The sequence below is a fragment of the Tursiops truncatus genome, chromosome 18 (assembly GCF_011762595.2).
Source record: "Tursiops truncatus isolate mTurTru1 chromosome 18, mTurTru1.mat.Y, whole genome shotgun sequence".
In the NCBI taxonomy this organism is placed as follows: domain Eukaryota; kingdom Metazoa; phylum Chordata; class Mammalia; order Artiodactyla; family Delphinidae; genus Tursiops; species Tursiops truncatus.
The window spans coordinates 5540141-5564173 of NC_047051.1; the positions used below are offsets into that span (position 1 = coordinate 5540141).

Consider the following 24033-nt stretch of genomic DNA (forward strand, 5'->3'; position numbering starts at 1 on the left):
AATGTATAGAATTCATATTTTCCTAAAGGGAACTTAAAAACTTCTGATACAGGGCTTCCTTGGTGGCGCAGTGGTTGGGAGTCCGCCTGCCGACGCAGGGGACACAAGTTCGTGCCCCGGTCTGGGAAGATCCCACGTGCTGCAGAGCGGCTGGGCCCGTGGTCCATGGCCGCTGAGCCTGCGCATCCAGACCCTGTGATCCGCAACGGGAGAGGCCACAACAGTGAGAGGCCCGCGTACAGCAAAAAAACAAAAAAAACTGCTGCTACATGTTATGTACAAAACTGGTTTATGCCACATTAACAGAGAATCACAAGTTCGGTGTTGGTACTTTTTGTTCCTCTTTGTATTCAGTTGTATAGTAGTTCCAAATTCAAAGCGAGAAAAGCTGCTCTGTATCAAACCTCTAAGCAATAAATGTTCTATTTTAAAAACGGCAGGTTGCCGGTCCAAAAAATTAAAAAAATCCTGCTTTTCGATAATTACAACATATCAACATATTAAAGACTCTGAAAAAGACTTCAAGTTGTTTGAGTTTCTCAAACTTTCTCAATAACAGAACTTTTTCCTTTGTGTAATATCAATTATCATGCTGTTAAACCAGTCTTCCATGAAATATATTTTGAGGAACACCGGACTAGTGAAAATTTAAAGAAACGGCCAACAACAGATGTCCAGCTTGGCTTCACAAAATTAATTTATTGAAAACAAAATGAAACCAAAAATACAGAGAACAATTTAACAAACAACCATGTACTCACTCCATAGAAGGAAAAGGTTACGATTAAATTACAATAAAGTTTATTTATTTATGGCTGTGTTGGGTCTTCGTTGCTGTGCGCGGCAAGCAGGGGCTACTCTTCATTGTGGTTTGCGGGCTTCTCATTGCGGCGGCTTCTCTTGCTGCAGAGCACGGGCTCTCGGCGTGTGGGCTTCAGTAGTTGTGGCATGTGGGCTCAGTAGTTGTGGCATGCGGGCTCTAGAGCGCAGGCTCAGTAGTTGTGGCGCATGGGCTTAGCTGCTCCACGGCATGTGGGATCTTTCCTGACCAGGGCTCGAACCCGTGTCCCCTGCATTGGCAGGCGGATTCTTAACCACTGCACCACCAGGGAAGCCCCTACAATAAAGTTTTAATGCTTATTTTCTATTATAGAAATAATATATGTTCATGATACAGATTTGGGAAGTAGAGGAAAGATAGGAAGAACCTACTCTGTCATCTTGTCATCTTAGCAAAACCACTGTTAATGTTTGAGACACTTAGTTAACTGTGTAACTCTAGGCCTTAAGTTTGTTCATCTATAAAATGGTGATAACCCACCTTCTTTACTTTCCTCATAGGGTTCTTATGAGAATCAAAAGGGACATCTGATCATGTTATTAGTTGACTTTTTAAAACCTTGTGATAACTTTCTATTGCCCTCAAGAAAAAATTTAATCCTTTAACATGCTTTTCAAGGATTTCGTGATATGGTCCCCACTGTCACCATTCTAACAATCTAAGCTCTTTTTCACCTCAAGGCCTTTTGCACAAGCTGTCTGCTTTGCCTGGAAGGCTCTTTCCTACGCTCTTACATGCTGACTACTAGTAGCAGCAATACTACTAATAGTGATAGCTACAACCTACTGAATCCTTACTAAGCATGGGATACTTTAGATGCATTATTAGTTTCTCCTTTACCAAGTAGGTAGTATTCTTACCTGGCTTACAGATAAGACACAGAGAAGTGAAGCAACTTACCTAGAGTAACACAGCTCTTAAGTGTCGCCACTGGGTTACAAACTCAGATCTGTCTGAATTCAAAGCAGATGTTCTCAAGTCCTGCTATTAAGCTATCAGCTTTCTCCAGGAAGCCAACATCTTTAATATCCTCTAATAGCTAGTGTGACAAGGTTAGCACCTAAGACACTCATTTGTGATGGCCTGTGTACCATGTGTCTCCCCAAGGAGAGAATAAACAAGCCATCTGAACTCAGACAAGACTGCATTTTGTTTTCTTTTGCTTCCCCAGCTCTGAGCTCAGTTCCTGGTACACGTGATGGCCATTAATAAACATTTGTTGAGTAAATATACATGTGGAAATATTTTTAAACAGAAAGACACAATACAATGTTATTACTACTTCGAATTTAGCAAAGGAACGTCACCAGGCTTACCAGTTTGTGGTCTATGGAATCCACTTTCCCCCTTTCTGCAGTGTAGTACACTTGTTTCTATCCGTTCTTCTGTGACCTCTTCTGTTTGCCACAGTTCCTCAAATTCTGCCAACGAACACCCCCCCTTCCAATTGCCTTTTGAGAAGACCTTTCGCAGAGGAGAAAAACTAAAACGTTAAAGTTATTTTCCCTTCATAGCAACTCCTTAAAATTCCTTAAAACTTTTTTTTTTTAAATAAATACAGCGGAGCATAACATCAGCGATCGGTGAGGGAAAAAAACTCTTTTAAAAATGAATTTCGAGTCAAGACTAGGCCGATTGGAGAAAAGAAACCCAGCGCGATTTTAAGGGAAACCTTCTGGTGCTGCCTAGGCAGCGGTGTCCCCAGGTGGCATCTCATTGTTCATAATATTTTACTGAAGGCTTTCAGTAATATAAATAGAGAAAACAGGTGCTGCACTCAGCTGGGGGTTTGCCCAAATCAACCTTCTCAGATTCGATTTTTGGAATAAAAGGCCCAGGAGTTTTTAGGCAATCAGTCCCGTAGTTCTCATCACCCACAGCGGAAAGGAAAAAGAGGAGGGAGGGGAAAAAGCGAGGGTGCGGAAGCGTGGCGAACAGACAGAGCTATTCTCCCAGCAGGGCAAGGGCTTGGGCTCCGGCCCCAGGTGCGGCCCCTCAAAATGACAATCACATTCTGTAAATTTCGTCGTTTCAATTAAAAAATGACGCCTGGCTTTATAAACAAGAGGACATACGAAAAAGGGAAGGCATTCGCCTCGTGAGAACTTCCCGAGCCGGCTCGGCGTCGGGGATCGCCGCCGCGGTCCGCCCGTCCAACCGCCGCCGGCTCGCGGATGCCCAGGGGGCCCGACGCCAGGCCAGGATAGCCCTCGCGCTCCCGCTACCCACAAGCCCCTGCGCCTCGACGCGCAGGCGCACCGGCGACGGCCGTCTCAGGAAGAGGAAAATGGAATAAACAACTCGGAGGAACCAGAGCGCGAGAGAGCGAGTGGAGGCAGAATTTAAAAATAAACCGGCCCCTCCGCCCTCCCCGCCCGTTCGCCGCCGCCGCTCCCCCTCCCCGAGCCCGCGTCCTCGAAGTCCCCGTCCGAGCCCGCGCGCCCACCCCGTCGTCCCGCGCGGCCCCTTTAAGAAAAGAGAACGAGAGAGTGAGTGAGAGAGAATCCCAACTCTCCCCCTCCCCTCCCCTCCTTCCTACCCCCTCCTCCCTCCCCTCCCCCCCCCCTCCCCGGGCGGCTCCGGCTCCCGCAGCGGGACAGACCCACCCGCCCAGGCATTTCTCCGGCACCGGCAGCGTCTTCTTTCCCTCCCCGGTCTATGGTGGCGGCGGCGGCTCCTCGGGCGGCAGCGGAAGACGAGGCTGCAGCGTTGCCATGAACAGTGGCGGCGGCCTCCCGCCCCCCTCGGCCGCCGCCTCCTCTTCCTCCTCCTCGCTGGCGGCGGCAGTGGCGGTGGTGGCCCCGCCTGGGGTCGGGGGTGTCCCCGGCGGGGCGGCGGCGGGAGTGAAGCTGAAGTACTGCCGCTACTACGCCAAGGATAAGACTTGCTTCTACGGGGAGGAGTGTCAGTTTCTGCATGAGGACCCAGCCGCCGGAGCTGCCCCGGGCCTCGGCCTCCATAGCAACAGCGTCCCCCTGGCTCTGGCGGGCGCGCCCGTGGCCGGCTTTCCGCCCGGAGCGGTCCCGGGCGGGGGAGCCGGGCCGCCCCCGGGGCCCAAAAAGCCGGACCTTGGGGGCCCGGTGGCAGGAGCCGCGGCCGGTGGAGGAGGCGGCAGCGGCGTCCTCGACGGACCGCGGCTGGCAAGTGAGTGTGGTCCGGGCTAGGAGGGCGGCCTCGGCCTCGGGACGGCGGCGGAGGGAAGGCCCGGGGCCGGACGAGGCCCTGCGACCGAGCCCGGCCCGCGGGTCCCCCCCTTCGCCTCCCTCGGCGCTCTGAGAGGCCTAGGCCAGGCCCGAGCCCTCCTTCCGTCTTCCTGCTTCCCCTCCCCACAGCCTTTGGCGAGCCCGGGAGCAAGGGGAGGCTGGCTTCTTGGGAACGTGGGTGGTGGACTGGGGTGGTGGAGTGGGGGCGGGGAGGAAGGGGGATGGGTTGTGGCGTGCGGTGTGCGGGAAAGGGGGTGTCGTTTCCGGGGGGTGTGGAAAGGGGCTGGGTTTGTGGGCACACGTGTTCTGCGTGCCCGTGTGGAGTGGAGTCGGCCGAGGGTTGAGGTCGCCGGGTGGGTGTGTGTGGGTCGGGGGCGGGATGGGAGGGCGGGCTCTGAGGCTTCGTGCGGTGGGTTGAACGAGCGGAAAAAGTTTGTGCAAGGCTTCTGGGAGAAAGGTTTTCCAGGCAGGAAATGCTTTCTAAGGATGAAGAGCGAACGGACAGCCGCGTTTATCGTGTGCTGAGGTTGAGTCGGGAGTTGCGAGTAGGGATTTCACAGGACTTGCATTTCGGCATGGTTTTCCTGAAAGCTGGCAGAAGTTTGCAGGGTGTCACTAGGGATCTCGTCTTCTACTGCTTTGTACCAAGCGAACCCTTAGCGTGGAGCCTTGAAAGCGTGTCATGTGCAGCGCACCTTTGTGTGCGACTGAGCACTTGGATGCGGATATCTTAGGACTGTTTGCATTGTTTTTACTTTCTGTCATTATCTGTTGCCTTGCAACTTTTGAGCCGTTAGTGAGTGGAGTTTGAAGTTCTAATAAGTGTGAGTGTAATCTGTTTTACAGAATGTTGCCCTTAAGGAAAAAGTAGAGGTGCCAGATTTTCCTTTTTTGTTTTTGAGTTTGTTGAGCATTTCTAAACCAAATGGGAAAGTCCTACTTTCTTGGGAATTCTAAACTGATTTCAGATCTGAAAATCATTTGATAGGCTACTTAACTTGAATGTCAGAACATTGTTGTATTTTCTTTTTTTTTTTATTAAACGGTAAACGGACTATGTACTTGCCTTGATGCTTTAGCAGTTACTTGCTCTATGAGGACTGTAAGTGTCTTCCCAGAGATACGTGTGTGTGTTAAAGATTGTTTTTTTTGCTGCGATAGGCTTTACTTTAGTGCAGATATATTTGGTGAGGGTGATATGCTAAGAAGATTAATTTGTAACTTAAAATGTTTTGTCAAAATGGTTACTTGATTGGTGGAATTTTATCACTTTGGAGTAGCAGCTTTGCATTTTCAAGGTAAACTTGCTGTATGTCTTGAGTTACGGCTCAAATTAATTCGAATTATGTTTGATTAGTAAGCAATGAAACTGAACAGTATTTGTTACCTACAGGAAGAGACACTTTCAAAAATGCAGGTATTTGATTTAATATGTGATATTTCTAGGATCTTCCGATAAACAGAGGTAGTAGATTTGGGACATGAAAGATAGGACAGGCTGTAAACAGGTGGAATCAGGAAGGTGGAGGAGAAACACTAGCAGGGACTCAAAGGTGGGAATCATTTCGTATCTCAGGAACAGAAAGGAATTGGGATATAGGGTCTTGAGAGGACACACTTAGTGCTAAGAAGGCATTTTAAAATTAACGTTTAGTCATTCAACAGTTATTTGATTAAGTAGCTGCATTATGTAGTTGGATTCTGTAGGGCTTGCTTTAACTTAACTGGGTGAAGCCTAAGGCTCTTCTTTTCTGCTGTAGGCTTCTTGGTAACTCTCAGTGGTACAGATTGTGACTCATTTTGGATGAGATAAAATTGCCTCTTATCAATGAGTGGCAAGTCAAGTTGTTCAGGAATCAGGGAAGAGGATTGTGTCGGTGATTTAATGGCTACTTTGAATTTGTACACTTTATTGTTTAATTTTTAGTCTACTCTCTACATTTTACTGTGTTCTTATACTGTATCTTTTGAGACACTTGTTAATTAAGTGTATGAGGCAGTTAAACTGGGCAACACACTCTAAGAGGTGTTGCTATAAGGAGAAATTTATATTTTGTTAGTTACTGACCTGATTATGTAGAGTCACTGACACAATTTATTTTGCTTTTATTGTTTTCTTTGCTGTTCTTTAAATGTAAGAATGTAGGGTATTTCTTTAGCTGAGAGGCCAGACAGATCTGCTCTGATAAGCTGGGTCTGCCTGCAGAAATACTTTGGGCTCCTTGGGTATCTTCTCTGTGTGTGTGTGTGTGTGTGTGTGTGTGTGTGTGTGTGTGTGTGTGTGTGTGTGTGTGTGTGTGTTTTAAAAGTTTTTTTAAATTGAGGTCTGCATACCTAGGGAAGAGTATACAAATCATAAGTTTTGGAATTTTCACAAGATGAACACATAGCGTATAACAGTACTCAGATCAAGAAATAGAACATAATGAATACCTTCCAGAAGTTTTGCTCTTCTTGCCCTTTGCCAGTCACTCCCCTTTCCCAGAGGTAACTACTGGTTTCAGGCACTACCTTATAACATTGTAGATTCATTTTTCATGCTTTTTTGAGCTTTATAGGAATGGCATCAGGTAGTATGTACTCTTTTTGTGGGCTTATTTCTTTCAGCGTATTTATAAGATCCATTCATGTTATATAGGAACAGCCTCTTAGTCTCATTCTTGTGTAGTGTTAAATTGTATGAATATACCACATTTTATTTTCTCATTTTACTGTTAGTGGGCAATGGAATGTTGCCAATTTTTGTCAATTAAGAGCACGGTTTTGAACACCCTTGAACATGTGTTTTGGTTCAAGTCTACGAATTTATGTTGAGTTACGTGGGAGTGGAATTGCAGGCTTGTAATAGGGCATGCAGATGTTCAGCTTTAAGTAGATGACTTCGGTTTTCTTAAGGGATTGTACCACATTTACATTCCCTCTACAAGAGTAGGAGAGTTCCAGTTGCTTCACATTCTCCCCAACACTTGGTGTTCCATCTTATACTTTTAGGCATTTTGGTGGCAAATCTTATGTTTTTAATTTGCATGTGTGTGGATTGTAATTGAATTAGTTGACAACATTTAAAAAATCAGAAGGTTTAACATTGAAATACAGATTTCTGGCTTCCTTTGAAGGGCGGCTCTTTTGTATATTGGAATTAGGTCTTTGGTGGGGCAAGACTCTCCATTTTGCCTTATTACTGACTGGGTGACTTTTCTATGCCTGGCTCCTCTTGGCATTTGAGTTTTTGACCCTTGCTTTAGTACTTCACATTTGCAGAATTGTTTTGTTAGTGTTTCACATTCTGTTAAAACTTTAGAGGTACATGCAAGAAGAAAATTTTATCCTTATTTTGCAAGCATTGGAAAACTGAAGCAGAAAGGCTTTTTCTTCTCTGTATGGCGTTTCAATCTTGTGGTGTTTCAATCTTGTAAAGGAACTATATTTTCTTTTGTTGCTTACTTTTTATCTATACAGAGTAGTACATTTTCTCATTTCAAGCTCTTCTGTTGATGTGGCAGCGTGGTAGTAAACATGTTCTGGCATTCAGGATTGTTTGGGAAATAACAGTTTATTTTTTTAAAAAAGCATTTACTTTAAGTTTTTGACATTTCTTGTTTCTTTTGGACCTGGGATCTTTGAAGGCTTAAATGTGGTTTGATTTGAGTTCAGCTGAATTATTGATTCTTGATATTTTAAAGATGTAATTCTAATATTTTCAAACAGCTAGACTTTTCATCTTCAAGGTGCTCAGTTTTTAGCAGCTAAACTGTTATACCAATATTTGTATTTCATGCACATTACTTATAATTTGAAACCCAATAGATTTGTTTATTTTACCACAGTAGACTTATTTTCGGTTCTACTAATTTAGTTAGTAATGAAGCCTTTGGCATAAGGCACATCTAAGATGGGCCTGGCTCTCTTATCTACTAGCATTGTGATCTTGGGCAATTTTTTAACCTTTAAGCCTCAGTTTTTCTCATTTAAAAAAATGGAGGTAGTAATAATACCTACTTAAGAGTTGTGATAGGGTCGCACGTGACACTGTCAGTGCATTGCTTGGCACATAGTGAGGTTTCAGGCTTAGTTGCTGCTGTTATTGAGTATTACTAGTAGTAAGTCTACAATTAGCCTGTACATTTCCTTCTCTCCCAATTTTTGAGAGTATATTTTCAAGACCAGTAAAATAGCTACAGATTATTGAACTGCGGTTGTCTGTCCAAATGAAAGAAAGCAGGGGGTAACTTGAAGTTCATATACAAACTTTGGAGTGTATGATTACGTGTATGGCGAAACTGTTTTTGTTTAAGCCAGGATTATACTTTTCATCCCACAAACCCGAATCAGCTAACAGAAAAGTGAGTACTGGGAATTTGCCATTAGGATAGCTGGTATAGATTTGAACATTTTTATTTGACAATACACAAAGTAGACAACAAAGACTACCATTCAGTTCACTCCTTTAATGTTGTGCTTGCAAAGTGGCAGGTTTTGATCTGGGTGATAGGAATACAACATTGAATGAAACAAAAGTCTGCCCTAATGGAGGCTACATTCTAGTGGGGAGTACAGACACGTGTATAAGATAAAGTCAGATCTTGAGAAGTTTTATGAGGAGGGCTTAGAGCTTTATGAGGAGTACTCAACAAGGGTTGTCCTAAAGTTAAGTCTAGGTAAGAGTCAGTTAACAAGTAAAAGACTGCTTTGCATGGAAGTGCATTTGAAATGACTCTAAAGAAGATATGTGATTGCCAAAACAAAACAATATCTTCCTATTTTCGCTCTTTTATAGGATTTTTCTGTTTTTAAATTAACTTTCTATTTTGAGATAATTGTAGAGTCACATGCAGTTGTAAGAAATAATACAGAAAGAGCTTTTTGTCCCATCACTGTTTCCCCCAGTGGCAATACCTTTTATAGCTGTAGTACAGTGTCACAACCACATTGATTGATACAATCCACTTACCTTATTCAGATTTTCTGAGTCTTATGTGTACTTGTGTGTGCACACGTGTGTATATTTAGTTCTGTGGAGTGTTATCGTGTGTATGTTTTGTGCCTGCCAACACAGTCAAGACATAGAACAGCTCTGTCACCCTCAAGTGGCCCTTTTGTAACTCTCCCTACCACTCCCTGGCAACCACTAATTTGCTCTCCATTTCTGTAATTTTGTCATTTCAAGAATGTTCTATAGGGCGGGGTGGGGGTGGGATGAACTGGGAGATTGGGATTGACATGTATACACTGATGTGTATAAAATGGATGAGTAATAAGGACCTGTATAAAAAGTAAATAAAATTAAAAAAAAAAAGACGCTATAGGGAATTGCCTGGTGGTGTGGTGGTTAGGACTCCGTGCTTCACTGCCGTGGCCTGAATTCAGTCCCTGGTCCCGGAACTAAGATTCCCTCAAGCTGTGGCATGGCCAAAAAAAAAAAAAGAATGTTCTATAAATGGAATTATATAGCATGTGATCTTCTGGGATTAGGCTTTTTTTTTTGACTCAGAATAATTCCCTCAAGATTCAGCCAAGTTGTGTATATTGAGAGTTTTTCTTGCTGAATTTTTCTCTTTTCTTTTTAACTTGGCAGATTTATATCTATCTTTATTTTGGAATGGCTTTTTTTTGTCTGTTTGTTTGCTTTTCTATAGGCATATGTGCTTTTGTGTACAAAGGTATGAACATTTACAGCACCTAGAAATAGTTTTTAAATCTATTTTAAGGTTGAATTTAATTTAGTTTTTAAGTTAATAAAAGCTATAAACTTTTCTGTAAAAATTTTCATTGGAACAGCAGTGTATAAAGTCAAAGTAAGCCAATCTCATCTTATTGCCCAGGGTTAATCATCATGAATTGTCTTGTGTATGTGACCTTGATTACTGCTAAGGGGCCTGTCTCCAAATACACTCACATTGGGGGTTAGGGCTTCAATATGTGAATTTTGGGGGGGAAACAGGTCAGGTCCGTAACATGGGCACGCATACACACACTCAAGTTTTAGAGCAGTATTTCTTACATTTGTTTTTCCATATTAACTTTATATTCTGTTTATAAGGTAGTTTATGAGCTGAAACTATACAAAGGAATGTGATAAAATATTTGTTTTATGTACTGTTATCATATAATTGTTAACAAATCAATACATAAAATATTTGTGTCTCCTTTCAGTATATATGAATTATTTCTGGACTGGGGGTCCTGAGATTTTGATTTTAATACTCTCTTACAAAGTAACTTTGATCTTAGGCTAGCAGCTTAGTCCATGTGGAAATATATTTCCTTATCTGTAAATAGGAGAAAGGGGTATGGAGTACATGATGTCTAAAATTTCTTCAGCTCTAAAATGTTTCTGTGTTTTTCTAAATGTTTATGTTCTAGAAAACGAATTATTTTATGTTCAAACTTTAGAATTCATCTTGTTCCCTTCCCAACAGCTTTTAAAATCACTGACCTCGCAGCAGCTTAACTTCAGTTTAGGGGAGGACATGCTCATTTATCTTGGCTGAGTTAATTGGCATGGGGGGTAATAGTCCTCTTCCGATAAAACCTCTTCCTTTTTTGATGTCTTTATGGGTACCTTGCTTTTTCTTTAAAAAACTAAAGATGTTGTACCTATTTTTCTAAAACTAGTTTTTAATTATATTTTTACTATTAAAAGTTCCAGCTTTAGAAAACTGGGAACAGTATCTTGCTTTTGGAATTAAAAACGTACTGCATGCACAGGTTAAAAACTTAAATAGCACAAAAGGGTACACAGTGAAAAACAGTCTCCCTTCTTCCTTAATTCCCTGATCCCTCTCCAAAAGACAGTCACTCTTTCCAAGTTATTATGTATCTATTCAGAAATATTCTTTGTCTGTACTATGACTCATGTTTACATTAACCTATCTGTAGCACATGCCGACACACATATACACGTGTGCACACACGGGAGCCTAATGCACTTTGAATTTTTTCAGCAAACTGCATATCTTCTAGTTTCTTCCACATCCACACATAAAAATACACCTTACTCTTTTTAGTGGCTGTTTAGATTGTTCACGGTCTTTTACTATTACAAATGATGGCCCTAAGCTGTTATATCTTAATGTATTATGTATACCAATACATAAATTAACACAAAATATAATGTACACATATGTTAAGGAGCGTACAGAATCTTCAGTAATCTGGTTTAAACTTGTTACATTAAAAAAAAAACTATCTAGAGGCAAGTACAGTATGATCTCACTTACATATGGAATCTTAAAAAACCCCCAAACTTGGGGCTTCCCTGGTGGCGCAGTGGTTAAGAATCTGCCTGCCAATGCAGGGGACACGGGTTAGAGCCCTGGTCCAGGAAGATCCCACATGCCATGGAGCAGCTAAGCCCGTGTGCCACAACTGAGCCTGCACTCTAGAGCCTGCGAGCCACAACCACTGAGCCCATGTGCCACAACTACTGAAGCCCGCGCGCCTAGAGCCTGTGCTCCGCAACAAGAGAAGCCCCTGCAATGAGAAGCCCGCACACCGCAACAAAGAGTAGCCCCTGCTCACCACAACTAGAGAAAGCCCATGCGCAGCAACAAAGACCCAATGCAGCCAAAAATAAAAAAATAAATAAATTAAAAACAAAAACAAAAACCCCAAACTCACAGATACAGTGGAGAACAGATTGGTGGTTGCTAGATGCAGGGGTCCAGGGGGGTAAGTGAAGATAGTCAAGAGGTACAAACTTCCAGGCCTTTTATTCTCATAAAACACTGGAAAGTAGGTGTTATCATTTCTGTTTTACAGAGGAGGAAAAAAAAAGACTTAGGTTAAATATGCTGTCAAAGATCAGTAGTTGGCAACTGGCTGAGACAGACCTTATGGGCAGTTGTATTTGCTAAAAGTTCGTGCTCATTCCACAGTGCAGTACAGAAAAGGCTGGTGCGAGTGTCTGCTGAGTGGTCGAGGAGCCCCTGTTTCTTGGGCCTGCATCCACTGTGCTGTCAATCTAGTGTCTTTGAGTCTCATTGCCTCATCAGAAAAACGGAGGCAATAATATCATTTGCATGGGGTGTTTTATAGAAGTTGGTTGTGAAAGTCTATTGTATCTTTTATCAACTTTTAAAAATACCTACTTTAAAAAAGGGCTTAATTGTAAATAAGTGTTTATGTAAATGTGCTAGTAGAATAGGGCATACCAGAAAAATATCAGGAGTAGTCCCAAATCTCAGTTTCCAGATAATTTAGATGGGTAGATAGTTCAGAAACAGGTAAGAATTTAAATGTTTAAGTAGTTGAAGACAGCAATAAGAGATCAAAGGAAAAAAATTTTGTCACATGAATGATATAAACAGTATCTTAAGAGATAGAGTTGTGTGTTAAACACAACTTGGAATAATTGGGGTATACATTCTAGAGATAAGAGAAGAGGAAAATAACATTTATGATTACCTATGAGACAGGGTGCTAGGCATTCTGCATAGGTTACTTCACTTGAGTCCCTTTCACAACCCTGTGAGTGAGCTGGGATTGCCTTCTCTTGCAGATGAAGAAATGAAATTTAGAGGGTTTTGCTCAAGGTCATTCAGCTAGTGAATGGCAAGAGTTGGATTAGAACTGAATGACTAACTTCCAAGTATTTTGGTTTTTTTCCATTATACCTGGGTCTTGAAGAACACAGAGTTGGGGTGGGGGTGTGTGTGTGTGTGTGTGTGTGTGTGTGTGTTAGAATTGATGAAGTGTGGACCTTCAAAATATAGTGAGTTTATCATTTTGACTGGAGGAGAGAATTCAATAATGTTAGGATTATTGTAAGACCTTTTTATAGTAGGTGTATACTTTGACATTATAATCTTTGATCTTTTGGAAATATCTGTGTAAGGTACTCAGTTTTCTCCATGATGGATACACAGTTGTCTTAAGTCCATTTATTGAGTAATCCCATTTTTCTCCACCGATTTTAAAAAGGAGCTTTGTCGAAATATAATTTACATGCTATAAAATTCACCCATTGTAAATGTACAATTCAATTACTTTTAGTAAATTTATAGAGCTGTGCAACCATCAGGATTTTTACAAGAACTTTTAAGATACCGTTTCATTGTTTTTCATAACTTTTTGTGGAAGTTTGCAGGGTAGATGGTATGAGGCTCATTTTACAAGTCATGGTATCATCTCTACTTTATAACCGTTTTGCCTAAGACATTGTGGCTAGTAAGTGGCAGAATTGAGTCTCCAACCCAGCACTTTCAGGAAATACTAGAATGATAGGTTGAGAACAGATTGTTGAGGGCTTTTTAATGTCAGACTAGGAAGTTTGGATTTCATCCCTTGGGATGAGCACTGCCAGCATCTTGTCTCTGATGTCCTAGTTGGCAGAGGAGAACCACTTAGTAGTTTCAGCTGGGCTTTTTTTTTTTTTTTTTTAAAAAGCATGGTCTATGGAACTCCAGTCCCTCAGGCTGCTCCCAAACTTAACTACTAATAGCCTGTTGTTGACTGGGAAGCCCTATCCAATAACATAAACAGTCGATTAACATATTTTCTATGTTATATGTATTATATACTGTAGTCTTACAATAAAGTAAGCTAGAGAAAAGAAAAGGCTATTAAAAAATCATAAGGAAGAGAAAATACATTTTCAGTTCTGTACTGTATTGATTGATGTAAGTTTACATTGTATGCTTACAAGGTGAACCACTTTCTGTCTGTACCTACATCACTGTTGCCTTATACGATACAAAGTGTCATATGTTTTACTAACACTAGACATCAAAAATGAAAAGATAATGTGAAAAAGAAATTCATATTTATTTACAGGTGTCCTGCACTGATAATGAAGAAGCAGCAGTATGATTGCTTTATGGTAGCTTAGTGTAAGTGACATGGTTGCTTCACAATAGCCTGGCCTATACGCTAATAAATGAATCATTATAAAATTTTCATAGTCATATTCATTATACAGTATTGGAAGTGTTACACTTAAAGAAAAACACTTAACCTGTGATGATAGGTTATGTCACCTGTAATAGTTTCTCCAGTTCGGAGAGAGAGAGGCATACTGTACGGTAATGTAATTCTTTGAAAGCAAAGTTATAAAACAGTAAGAAAACTAACACATTAATTTTATATTAAATGTCACTCACCTTATACCTATGTAAGGATAGAGTGGTATCCACATTTACATATATTTTATGCATTCATGACGTACGATTTCTTCATTTTTTTTGATATTTATAGGCTACGAGGTCCATCTTTGAGTTTTTCAAATTGTCACAAATCTCCAAAAATTTTTCCAATATATTTATTGAGAAAAAGTCTGTGTATAATTGGACCCATGCAGTTCAAACCTGTGTTGTTCAAGGATGAACTGTACTTACCAGGAAATAGCATCTAAAACATGGTCCATCACTTTGTTGGTATATGATGGGTTGTCTTAGTAGTTACAATGATTCTGTATTATTCCACCATAAAATCGACAGAAAGCTTGTCTGTATCCCTCGGCTCTGTCCCATTGCTCCCACCGTAGAATTGGCTTACTGAATTATGAGTTAATATGAGACTGCTGGTCTGTTTCTTAAGATGTGTTATGAGAAACAGTCCTGAGAAACTTGTCTCTGTTTAGCATATGAAGATTCACAGGAGAAATTGCAGTGGTTCATATTCTCCTGTCCTCTTGCAAAGTTAAAGAAAAAAACTTGATGAGAAAAGTAGAAATGCAAGTGTGCTTTGTTTCTTCATGTTGTGCTTGGTGGCTCTCAGGTAACTAATATAAAATAAATAGCTATCTCTGTGGGAAAAAAAGTTTCAACTTGAGCATTGTTTAACAAGTTTCTAGAGTTGAGACAGTTTTATTTGGTTCTGCCTTTTCTTATGAACAGGTAAATAGAAACAAGTGTGACAGAGATTTGAGACTTTAAAACTTATTTGGGAACAGAGAAACTACATCAATGTTTTGTGCTTTTAAATAATTTAAATACTTGAATTTTCCTTCTCTTTCAGTTCCTGGAATAGATGGAGGTGCTTTAACTGATACCAGCCTCACAGATTCATATTTCAGCACCAGCTTTATTGGAGTTAATGGATTTGGAAGCCCTGTAGAAACAAAGTATCCCTTGATGCAGGTATTGTTGGTATGAATTTATATGGCACTAAACACTGAAGTTTATTCCGGGGATGGAGACATCTGGAGTTTTCATTTGTTTTCACTTTTGTTGAGTGGGAGGTGGGATTTTAGGAGGTGATGAGGTAGGTGGGATATAGGTGAGCCGTCTCTTGTAGGTTTGGAGTCAGGGTGAGCTTTCAAGGGTGGAGTTGGAGAATGTAGAGGATGGATAGAAAGAGACTGGTTTCACTCCTCTGTGTGTTTTGTTGAGTGTGGAATGAGAGCCTTTGAGGATCGTGAGACCGTAGAGGCTGTGGAGTGTGTTAAGAAAGCGCGGGGACGTATTTAGAGAACAGAGAAGAACCTAATTTTATAGAATCTGTGAGGTGTATGAAGGATAATATGCGTTGGGAGAGAATACTAGAGAGTGTTTATTGACTTACAGTCATTCACATCCTCTTGGATGGATACTGGAGTTTATATTTTATGGATAAGGAAACAGTAGTTATGTGTCTTGCTCAGGCTAAAAAGTTATGGAAGTGCAATTCAAAATAGTTCTGTGACTTTGGTTTTAAATACCTGGCTATTGAGTAAACTTTTCATTTGATGTGTTATAGAGAGTATTTCGAAGTTTCTGCATAGATGATTGTAATCCAAGCAGCAGCATTTATAGGAGGATTAGAGTGTCACTGATGTGAACGATGGATTGGAGGGGAAGACGCAAAGAGGGTCAGTCTTAACTTAATCGGTTGAATATTCTTAATTCTGTATTCCTCAAAGATATTATGTATATATATTTTATGTTTCAGAGAATGACTAATAGTAGCAGCTCCCCAAGCCTTCTAAATGACAGTGCCAAGCCATATGCAGGCCATGGTAAGACTTGGTCCCTTTTTCTCTTACAGATATATGTATTTCTGACTCTAAAAACAATATGTCCATTGTAGAAATTTTGAAAATTACAGATAGATGTAAGGAAGAATATGATCTGTTATCTTCACACTCAGAGATAACTAGTATTAAGGTTTGGATATATGTATATACATACATATACACATAATACATAACACTTTATATACATAATAATACCTGAGATTGCATTAAATATACTTTTAAATTATAACATGAGTGTTTCTAGGTCATTATAAATTGAATCCTTTGTTTATTTTCATAATTTACTTACTTTTGTTTTTTTAAAGTCCAGTATTGGACTTATGTGTATGAATCTGTTCATATTTTGAGTTATTTCTTTTGGAAACATTCTTAGACATGGAATTACTGTTTCAAAGATTATGGACATTTTTAAGCCTTTTGATACAGAATTTCCTTTTCATATCCTAATTTAAAAATAAATGTTTCTTTTGTATCTTTCTGCATCCTATTTTTAAAAATAAATGTTCAAGAATGGTTTTTTTAAAAATATGTTAACAATATTAATATTCTATATCGGTAAAATATAAACAGTTATTTATAACGATGAGAATAAGAATTTGCATGTTGATTATTTCTGAGATAGACATTTTATGTGTGTGTATCGAATCTCTCTCATTACTTAGAAATTTCTTCTTTTGCTGTAGGAAAATATAGCGACATTTTAATATTGAATAAAATTATTAGAAACTAATGTGTAGCATTATAATATTTTTGGCATTCCCATAGAGTTTATATGCTGACTTTTAAATGCTATCAAAGGTAGCGTAAAGGATGAATAATACCTATTTTTAGTCTTGAATGTATAAATTACATAAAAATCTTGTATCTTATTATTTTATTAACTTCTTTCTCTTTGCATTATTAGTTACTATTAAATTAATGTTAATTCTAATGAAGGACTAGACTGTGAAAATCCATACAGAAGAAACCAGAGAAATTAAGCAGCAATTTATATGTACTGCATTATGAAGAGATTTAAGGTTCCTTTAAATGACAACATTTACTCTATTTTCTTTAGGATTTTACAGATAATTTAATGAGAAACATAGAATTAACTAAAGCTCAGAAATGAAGACAAAAATATTTCAATGTATACCATGTATTCCTTTTCAGAAACTCTTCTGATTTGTTAAGTGAGAAACAATTTAGAGATGTACTTTTGTTTGTAACTTCTGGCCGCAGAGTAATAGAGCCTTGAACCTATAAAATCTTTGGATTTCATGTTTGTGTTTTGAAACATTTAATATTTTCATCTTTAAGAACTTAATTTACCTTATCTTTTTAGTAAGAATATCAAGTATGTGGTGATAAACTTAAAAATATGGAATATTCTGTAGGGTAGATGGTTTTAAGGTCTTGCCTAAGTGTTAACATCCAAGTCCTATCGCTCAGAGTATGTTTGACTACTCTCCCTGCCACCCCTACTCCTTTTTTATTTTTCTTATGGTTTGGTCTCAAGAACACAAACTATAGGAAGACTTCCTTCATAAACACATTCCTAATAACATGGTTAAGATCACCTTTTTTTTCTATTTTATTTTTCTTTTGGTTCTCAGCAAATAGATGCATTCTAATTTGTATAGCTTCTGAATAGATATGTACTGACTATTGGCTGAATGAAGTAGTCTCCAGTTTGTGTTTCATTCAATTACAAAATATTTGAACACCCACTGTGTGAGGCACTGAGTTTATTGTTGTGGTATATGATTTTTTTTTACTACTTTATAAGCATTCAAGTTAAACATTTATTAGATTTATAGGTTTCCTGAGTTGTCTGTGTGGAAACTTATATAACTTACCTTCCAGATCCTCTAACTTCACCTGCTTCATCCTTGTTTAATGACTTTGGTGCCCTCAACATCTCTCAGAGAAGAAAGGTAGGTGAGATGGAAACTTACGTGAAACTAAATGGAACATAGGGATGATACTGGGATGTTACCTACATAATGGTCAGTGTTCTCTTAAGTGGGGGAGGACTGTAATGTTTTTCTTGCTTTTTGTTAACCATTTTCCTTGGTGTATATCTCTTATATGCAGAATTTTATTTGATCTCTGTGCATGAAATAGAGACATTTTATGTGAAGGGATGAAATCCTTCTTACTTTTGCTCATTTTCTTTATCTTAATGCATTCTTTTTAAGATAACAGCAAGTACAACATTAAATTAGATGTTAGGTGACCCATTGTAGGTATATTAATCATCTTTTAACTTTATTTTCTGACTGCTTTGTCTAAATACCAAAGATTTCTCCCCTAATTTAAACTCCTCATTACAAGGCAAACTTAAAATCTTCAGCTTTTCATAATTGGCCCAACTGTTTAAAAACAGTTTAAAATCTCTTTATATTAGAAATTTAATTTAGTTTTATTTGGAATTGAGGTTGATAGACCGTGAATCGATTTTGAAGTACCTTGCAGTAGTTTATTATAGTTTGATGCCTTTGAGTCTTACTGAGAATCATTATGTTAATAGTAATAGTAATCTAGAGACAGTGCTAATTTTGGTTAGGATCAGTAGCAGCTAAAGATGTTTAGGAGGTTGTAAGTCTTGGCGGAAATTACTATAAAGTTATAACTAATTCAGTTTCCTAAGTAATAGGAGAAAGATCAAAAAGAAAATATTAATTTTAGAAAACTGATGTAAGCTTAAGGTGCTTTAAGGAAGTCTCTGATCAGAAGGTAGTATAGAATGAATTTCAAGAATACTAGGTAGATGTTCTCTAGACAAGAAAATAAAACTGTGGGGTCAGGTATGAATTATATCAATACCTCATGTACCTAGTATTATCTCCTTTTAGAAAATAGATGAGAACAAGGAGGTAATTAATTACAAAATGCTTTTAAGCAGCTAAGATTGGTAGACTAAAAGGTATGGGTTTGGTTTTATAGACTTCCTTACATACAGGCTCTCACGAAGAACACATTTACTTTTGCTTTACGTACTAGTCTCAGAAATGGGAATATGTATTTTCTAAATCTCTATGGTAGAAGTGGAATAGAGTTGGACACAAGCAGTGAGAAGTGAGTGAGAAGTGACAGTAGACAAAACCTTCAATATGGAAGGAAGCAGTGAAGTGCTGGAAAGCAGGTACAACCTAGAAGTCAGGTTATTTGGAGCTGTTTAGTGTAGGGGAAAACAAAAAGCCCTTAAGTAGTCTTAAGGGTCCCGCAGTAGCTTTTTCACATTTTTTAAAATAATAATCTGTTAACTGTGATAAGTAGCATTTCTGATGTATGAGTAGAAAGTAAGACTAGAATGGCAAATAAATACTTACGAGGGTTTGGTGGATTGCATCTTAAAGTTGAAATATGTGATTTAGAGCTTTTTTGACATTAATTTTGTTGTTGTTGTTGACATTAATTTTTGACAAAATAGTAAAGAGCCCTGGAGATTTGAAAAAGGAGATTATAATACCCATCCTTCTAAAATTTATTTTAGTGAAGGAAAATAATAGAAGGAAATATTACTATAAATGTGACATCTGTATTTGGAGAGAGATTAGAATGTATCCAAATGGAAGCAGATTAGTGAAGTGAGCACTATGCTGCAGTTTTTGAGGTCCTGGATCTCTAGCTTTGTGACCTTGGGACAACCTTCTAGGCTGTAATCTTCACATCTGTGAAATGATGAGCATGGCCTGGATAATTGCTGTGGTGACTTTCCTCTCTAAAACTCAATGTTTGGCTAAACTGAAAGGACCTACGTGTCAGCCTCTACTTAGAAACTCAGTATTCATATAGTATATCTTTGAAGGACCATATTTTCTTGCCATTTATATTTAAAATAATATGTAGGGACATAGAGACTTTTTTCCAGTAGTGGGCTACATGATGAGGAATCTTTGTGGGTACAGGTTGCATATATTTTTAAATTGTTTGTTAATGGTTGAGTTGAGAAGGTTTAAAATTCCTTTGTATTAGAAATACTCTTGGTAAAACAAAAACTCTTGGTATGAGAGTATTGCATGCTGTGAATTAAAGGCATATGGAGACTTTGTCTATTCTTTTTTTAAAATTTAATTTAATTTTTTTATACAGCAGGTCCTTATTAGTCATCAGTTTTATACACATCAGTGTATACATGTCAATCCCAATCTCCCAGTTCATCCCCCCCCACCCTCCGTCTATTATTCTTTTGTTCTAGTAATTTATAACGTCTGTTTAATGATGTAATTTTAGTGGAAGTACCTCAAATTTATGTAAATATTCAATCATAATTCCAGGTGATCTAAGCAGGCTATCATGATAACTCAGTGACATTTTATTTCAGAATGAGATTGGAAAACAGGCAGTTAGGCCATACTTACTACTATTTCATGGCTAGTTAGATAAATTATTTTCTGAAAATCTCAGTTGGGCCAACCCCTGAGCTGCAAATGCTGCTTTTTGCCTGTGGGGTATGTGAATTATTTGGATCTGATGAGTCAGATATTTTAACTGTGGGCAGTCTTACTCTGGGCTGTGTGAAAAACTTAAAAAGAATGGGCTGATGTTTTTCTTGCTTTCCTCAAATCTAATTCAGGAGACAGTGCATGACTCTACTAGAGAACATTTACACAGCGGTGTATTAATCAGCGTGAATTTAAATGTGTGATGATTGCCTAGTAGCAGAGAATTCTCTAGATCCAGAAGAGTTTATGGAGAAGTTTTGAGTTGTGGTTTTTGAAGGTGAGGAATATGGGGAAGCAAACATATTAAGCAGAAGGAATTGTTTGATTACAAGTAGAGAGTTAGGATCTTCAGTAAATTTAAAAATTCTCTTCTATCACAGATAAGCTAAGAAACTATGGCAGAGGGCCTTGTATCTATAAGGACTTGTTGAAGTAAAATGTGTGATGTGAAAAACAGTATAGAAAAAGGTTCCTAGCCATTTGTCTGGGTTGGTTTATTGTTGTCAAACATGTGGAAAATTTCCTGAAGAGCTGTATGCTGAGAATATATATGCCTTAGGGCACTGATGCTCATAGTGTGGCGAGTGACTGGAGCTAGACGGTGAGTTGTTTCCTGTCTGTAGGGAGATAAGTTAAAACGTTAAAAGTAAATGTTTAGAAACTTCTATAACAATCTGATAATACCACAACATCCAAATGTGTCATCATTTTTCTAGTAATTCATTTTTGTTTTATGAACATATAGGACTATGATGCATAGGAAATTTTTTAAAAATGTGATCTTTCACAGTTGATATTTGAGAAGCACTGATTTTTAAAATTTTCTACATTAGAAATACATAAATATAGATAGGAAAAGTAACCTTTTATTTGTTACTTTTATTTATAAAAGTAACATTTATTTGAAAATGTGTACAATTACTGTTGGCCAAGGGTGGTGGTGGAAGGAATTGAATTATGGCTGTATACTCAGTGGGAGAGGTAAGCCCCCCAAAACACTGGAGATGGAGTTCTGTTGAAAATGGGAGTGAATATATTAGACATTAATGCATAAGGAAACCTTAACAACAGGGTAGATAAAGCCGAGAACTGGTATGACAGAAAAAGACCTGAGAGTCACTGGGAATCACAAATGTGGTCTGGACAGCAGTAAAATTTTCGGTCAGAACTCCCGTGGGAACAAAGTACCTTTATAACAAAGTTAGATGTAGAGATACAGATATTCATAAATAACATGATGATATCTTGCTAACTGTTCTTGCTAAGCTGTGCAGCCACAGATGATTGAGACAAATGTTCCTTCAAAATTTGTGTCTGGCAATCTTGGCTTTTTCCCTTTTTATATATTTCTTGGTCCTTCTTTGCCCTCTTTTTTAGTTGTCTAGTCATTTTCCTATTTAGCTTTCTCCCCTTCCCACATTAAGGCAAAACCACTCTGGTGCTCATCATTTACATTTCTTACTTTAATTGTACTTTAGTATGACGTTTCAGTCAATATGCAGCTTTACCTGGGCATTTGCATTTTATTTCTGATAATGGGATGACAGATTTTCACTTCTGTAAATCTTTTAGGTTTTAATAACAAGTTAAATTCTTTGGGTTTAGAGGACAAAAGACTTGTGAAGTATCATGTTTATTTCTTCTGTTCTTGATTTTAAAGCTCTTTGTCAGGATGAGGGAAGTGGGATCAAAAGAGGCTGGCTTATCTCCTGATGGCTTATTTGTGAGGAAGTGTAGCTGGTGGAGGCCTAGTTTGGGATGATTCTGCTTGATCTCAGTTTGGAACCTCCTCCCCACTGTTCTCAAATCTTAAGAGCATCCTTTCCTTTTTGTATCATCTGTGTTACAAAACTTACTGATCTATATATATAGTATGATTTCTGATTAATTTGACATGTAAGAATTTTTGTGTACATTTCTGTTCTAATGTCTTCAAAAGATGACTTTTACACTATTTACTTTTACATAGGGAACCAAATAGGAATAACAAACTGGTGAGTGTTATGGTAGAGTTCTTTTATGGAGAAAGCTAAAGTAAATTTGGAGAAATTAATAGGATTATGGCCTAGATAATCTGGGATGTAAATTTTCCGCAGTCCTTCTGATGGTTAGGCTCATTTTAAAACAGGGAACCAAATATTGATTGAACGTGGAACCAAATATTGATCTCGGGGAAAAAATAAAAGGTGAGGAGAAAAGGGGGAAGATATTGAAAAATAAATCGTAATGGGAATCACAACCTAAAACTTCACCTATAAAATCATTTTTAAGCATTTTATATATGTTCTCAAATACTGTTTTACTTAGTATTTAGATTTCCAAGTCAGCCACATCCATATCTTTTCCCCATGAGTATGTGCAGGAATGTTTTTATGGAAAATTGTATTTAGAATTCCAAATTAATACACTCAGAGCTATTCTTCTTTTACTGGAGTTGACTGAACCTCCATTCACCTCTGCTTGCCATGCTGTGGGAACGTGCACAGGCTTTGGATTTAGAGATATGTATGGTAGAATTGTTGGAGTCCAAGTTCCTGTAGGCAGGGGAGCATCATGGTTCCTGTTTATAGCTTGCTTAGAGCTCATGGTGAGTTTTTATCTCTCTCCAAGAGCAAAGAGTTGGGAATAGTAATAACCCAGTAGCACTAAATAATGGTCAAGGTTTTAGGGTTTGGAGTTGGGTGCCAGGCAGTCTGAATTGAATCCCTGTTTCTTCACTGATTGTCTTTGTGTCTTTAAGCTTAGTTAAACCTTTCTGTTTCTTCATTTGCAAAATGAGAATAATAATACCTTAGTACCTGGCATGTAGAGGTGTTATGAGGACTAAATGAGAAATGCCCAATAAACGGAAGCTATTATTGGTAATACATGGTGCTAGCCGAACCTTTCTAGTCTTGTTTGGGAACTGTTAACTATTACTAAATAAATAAATGTCTGTTGCTACTCACTCTGGATCAGGCTGTATTAGAGTTGTCCATTGGAAAAGCCGTTCTCCTGTAGTTGCTTTGAGAATGTCCATCTTTTCTTTGAGGTGTTCAGGCCCCTCCTCCCCACATAGCTGTTAGCTTCTCAAACATATCCTTCAAATTTGGTGAAAATACATCTGGGATTTTCTCACTATGCAGTGGCAGACTTGATTTTATTTATGTTGACAATGATCTTCTGTATCCGTTTCAGGTAATATGGTAATACTTTTATAAAATTAAATGTTGTATAATTTCATTTTATCATTTAGTCACCCCAACAATTCTTTGAGAGATATTATTTTTTTCCATTATACAGATTGGGAAATGGAAGTTAGATCAAGTAATTTACTTGGAATAAGATAGATAATATTTAGTTATGTTTCAGAGAAAAAAATTTTTCTAGGACAGTATAGAAGGGTAAGATCTTCTATAAGGTAAAAAATGAAGAGGTAGCGGAGAGACATGGTAACATGCAGAGGAGGAGATAAAACATTGACCTTATGCCTGCCTTTTTTCCCATTTATATGATTATCTCAGTGTAAGTTTTTGTAAACAGTATAAATTTCTAGGGCAAGAATATACAATTAAGCTTTTGATAATTGATAGCTAACTTTTCAGAAATGTTGCACAAATTTATATT

At 38.5% G+C, this 24033-nt stretch overlaps 1 protein-coding gene and 1 long non-coding RNA gene across 13 annotated transcripts in view; one reads left to right on the forward strand and one right to left on the reverse strand.

The window, feature by feature from the left end:
* Positions 1–673: 673 nt before the first annotated feature.
* Positions 674–3125, reverse strand: LOC141277012 (uncharacterized). The gene is made up of 2 exons (XR_012327539.1): positions 2158–3125; positions 674–1117 (listed from the first exon to the last, which is right to left on the reverse strand). It is a non-coding gene; the product is annotated as an uncharacterized lncRNA (long non-coding RNA).
* A 75-nt stretch (positions 3126–3200) lies between these two features.
* PAN3 (poly(A) specific ribonuclease subunit PAN3) overlaps positions 3201–24033 on the forward strand; it is a 116244-nt gene continuing 95411 nt past the window's right edge. For 2 of the 12 annotated variants that reach the window (XM_073795003.1, XM_033843774.2), the window contains exons 1-4: positions 3375–3985; positions 15001–15122; positions 15913–15979; positions 17843–17913. In XM_073795003.1, the coding sequence (XP_073651104.1) occupies positions 3556–3985; positions 15001–15122; positions 15913–15979; positions 17843–17913 (690 nt within the window). In that variant the 5' untranslated portion in view covers positions 3375–3555. Of the gene's footprint in view, positions 3331–3366; positions 3986–15000; positions 15123–15720; positions 15833–15912; positions 15980–17842; positions 17914–24033 lie in introns of those variants that run through there. The other 10 variants (XM_033843771.2, XM_033843775.2, XM_073795004.1 and 7 more) reach the window with 8 other exon arrangements.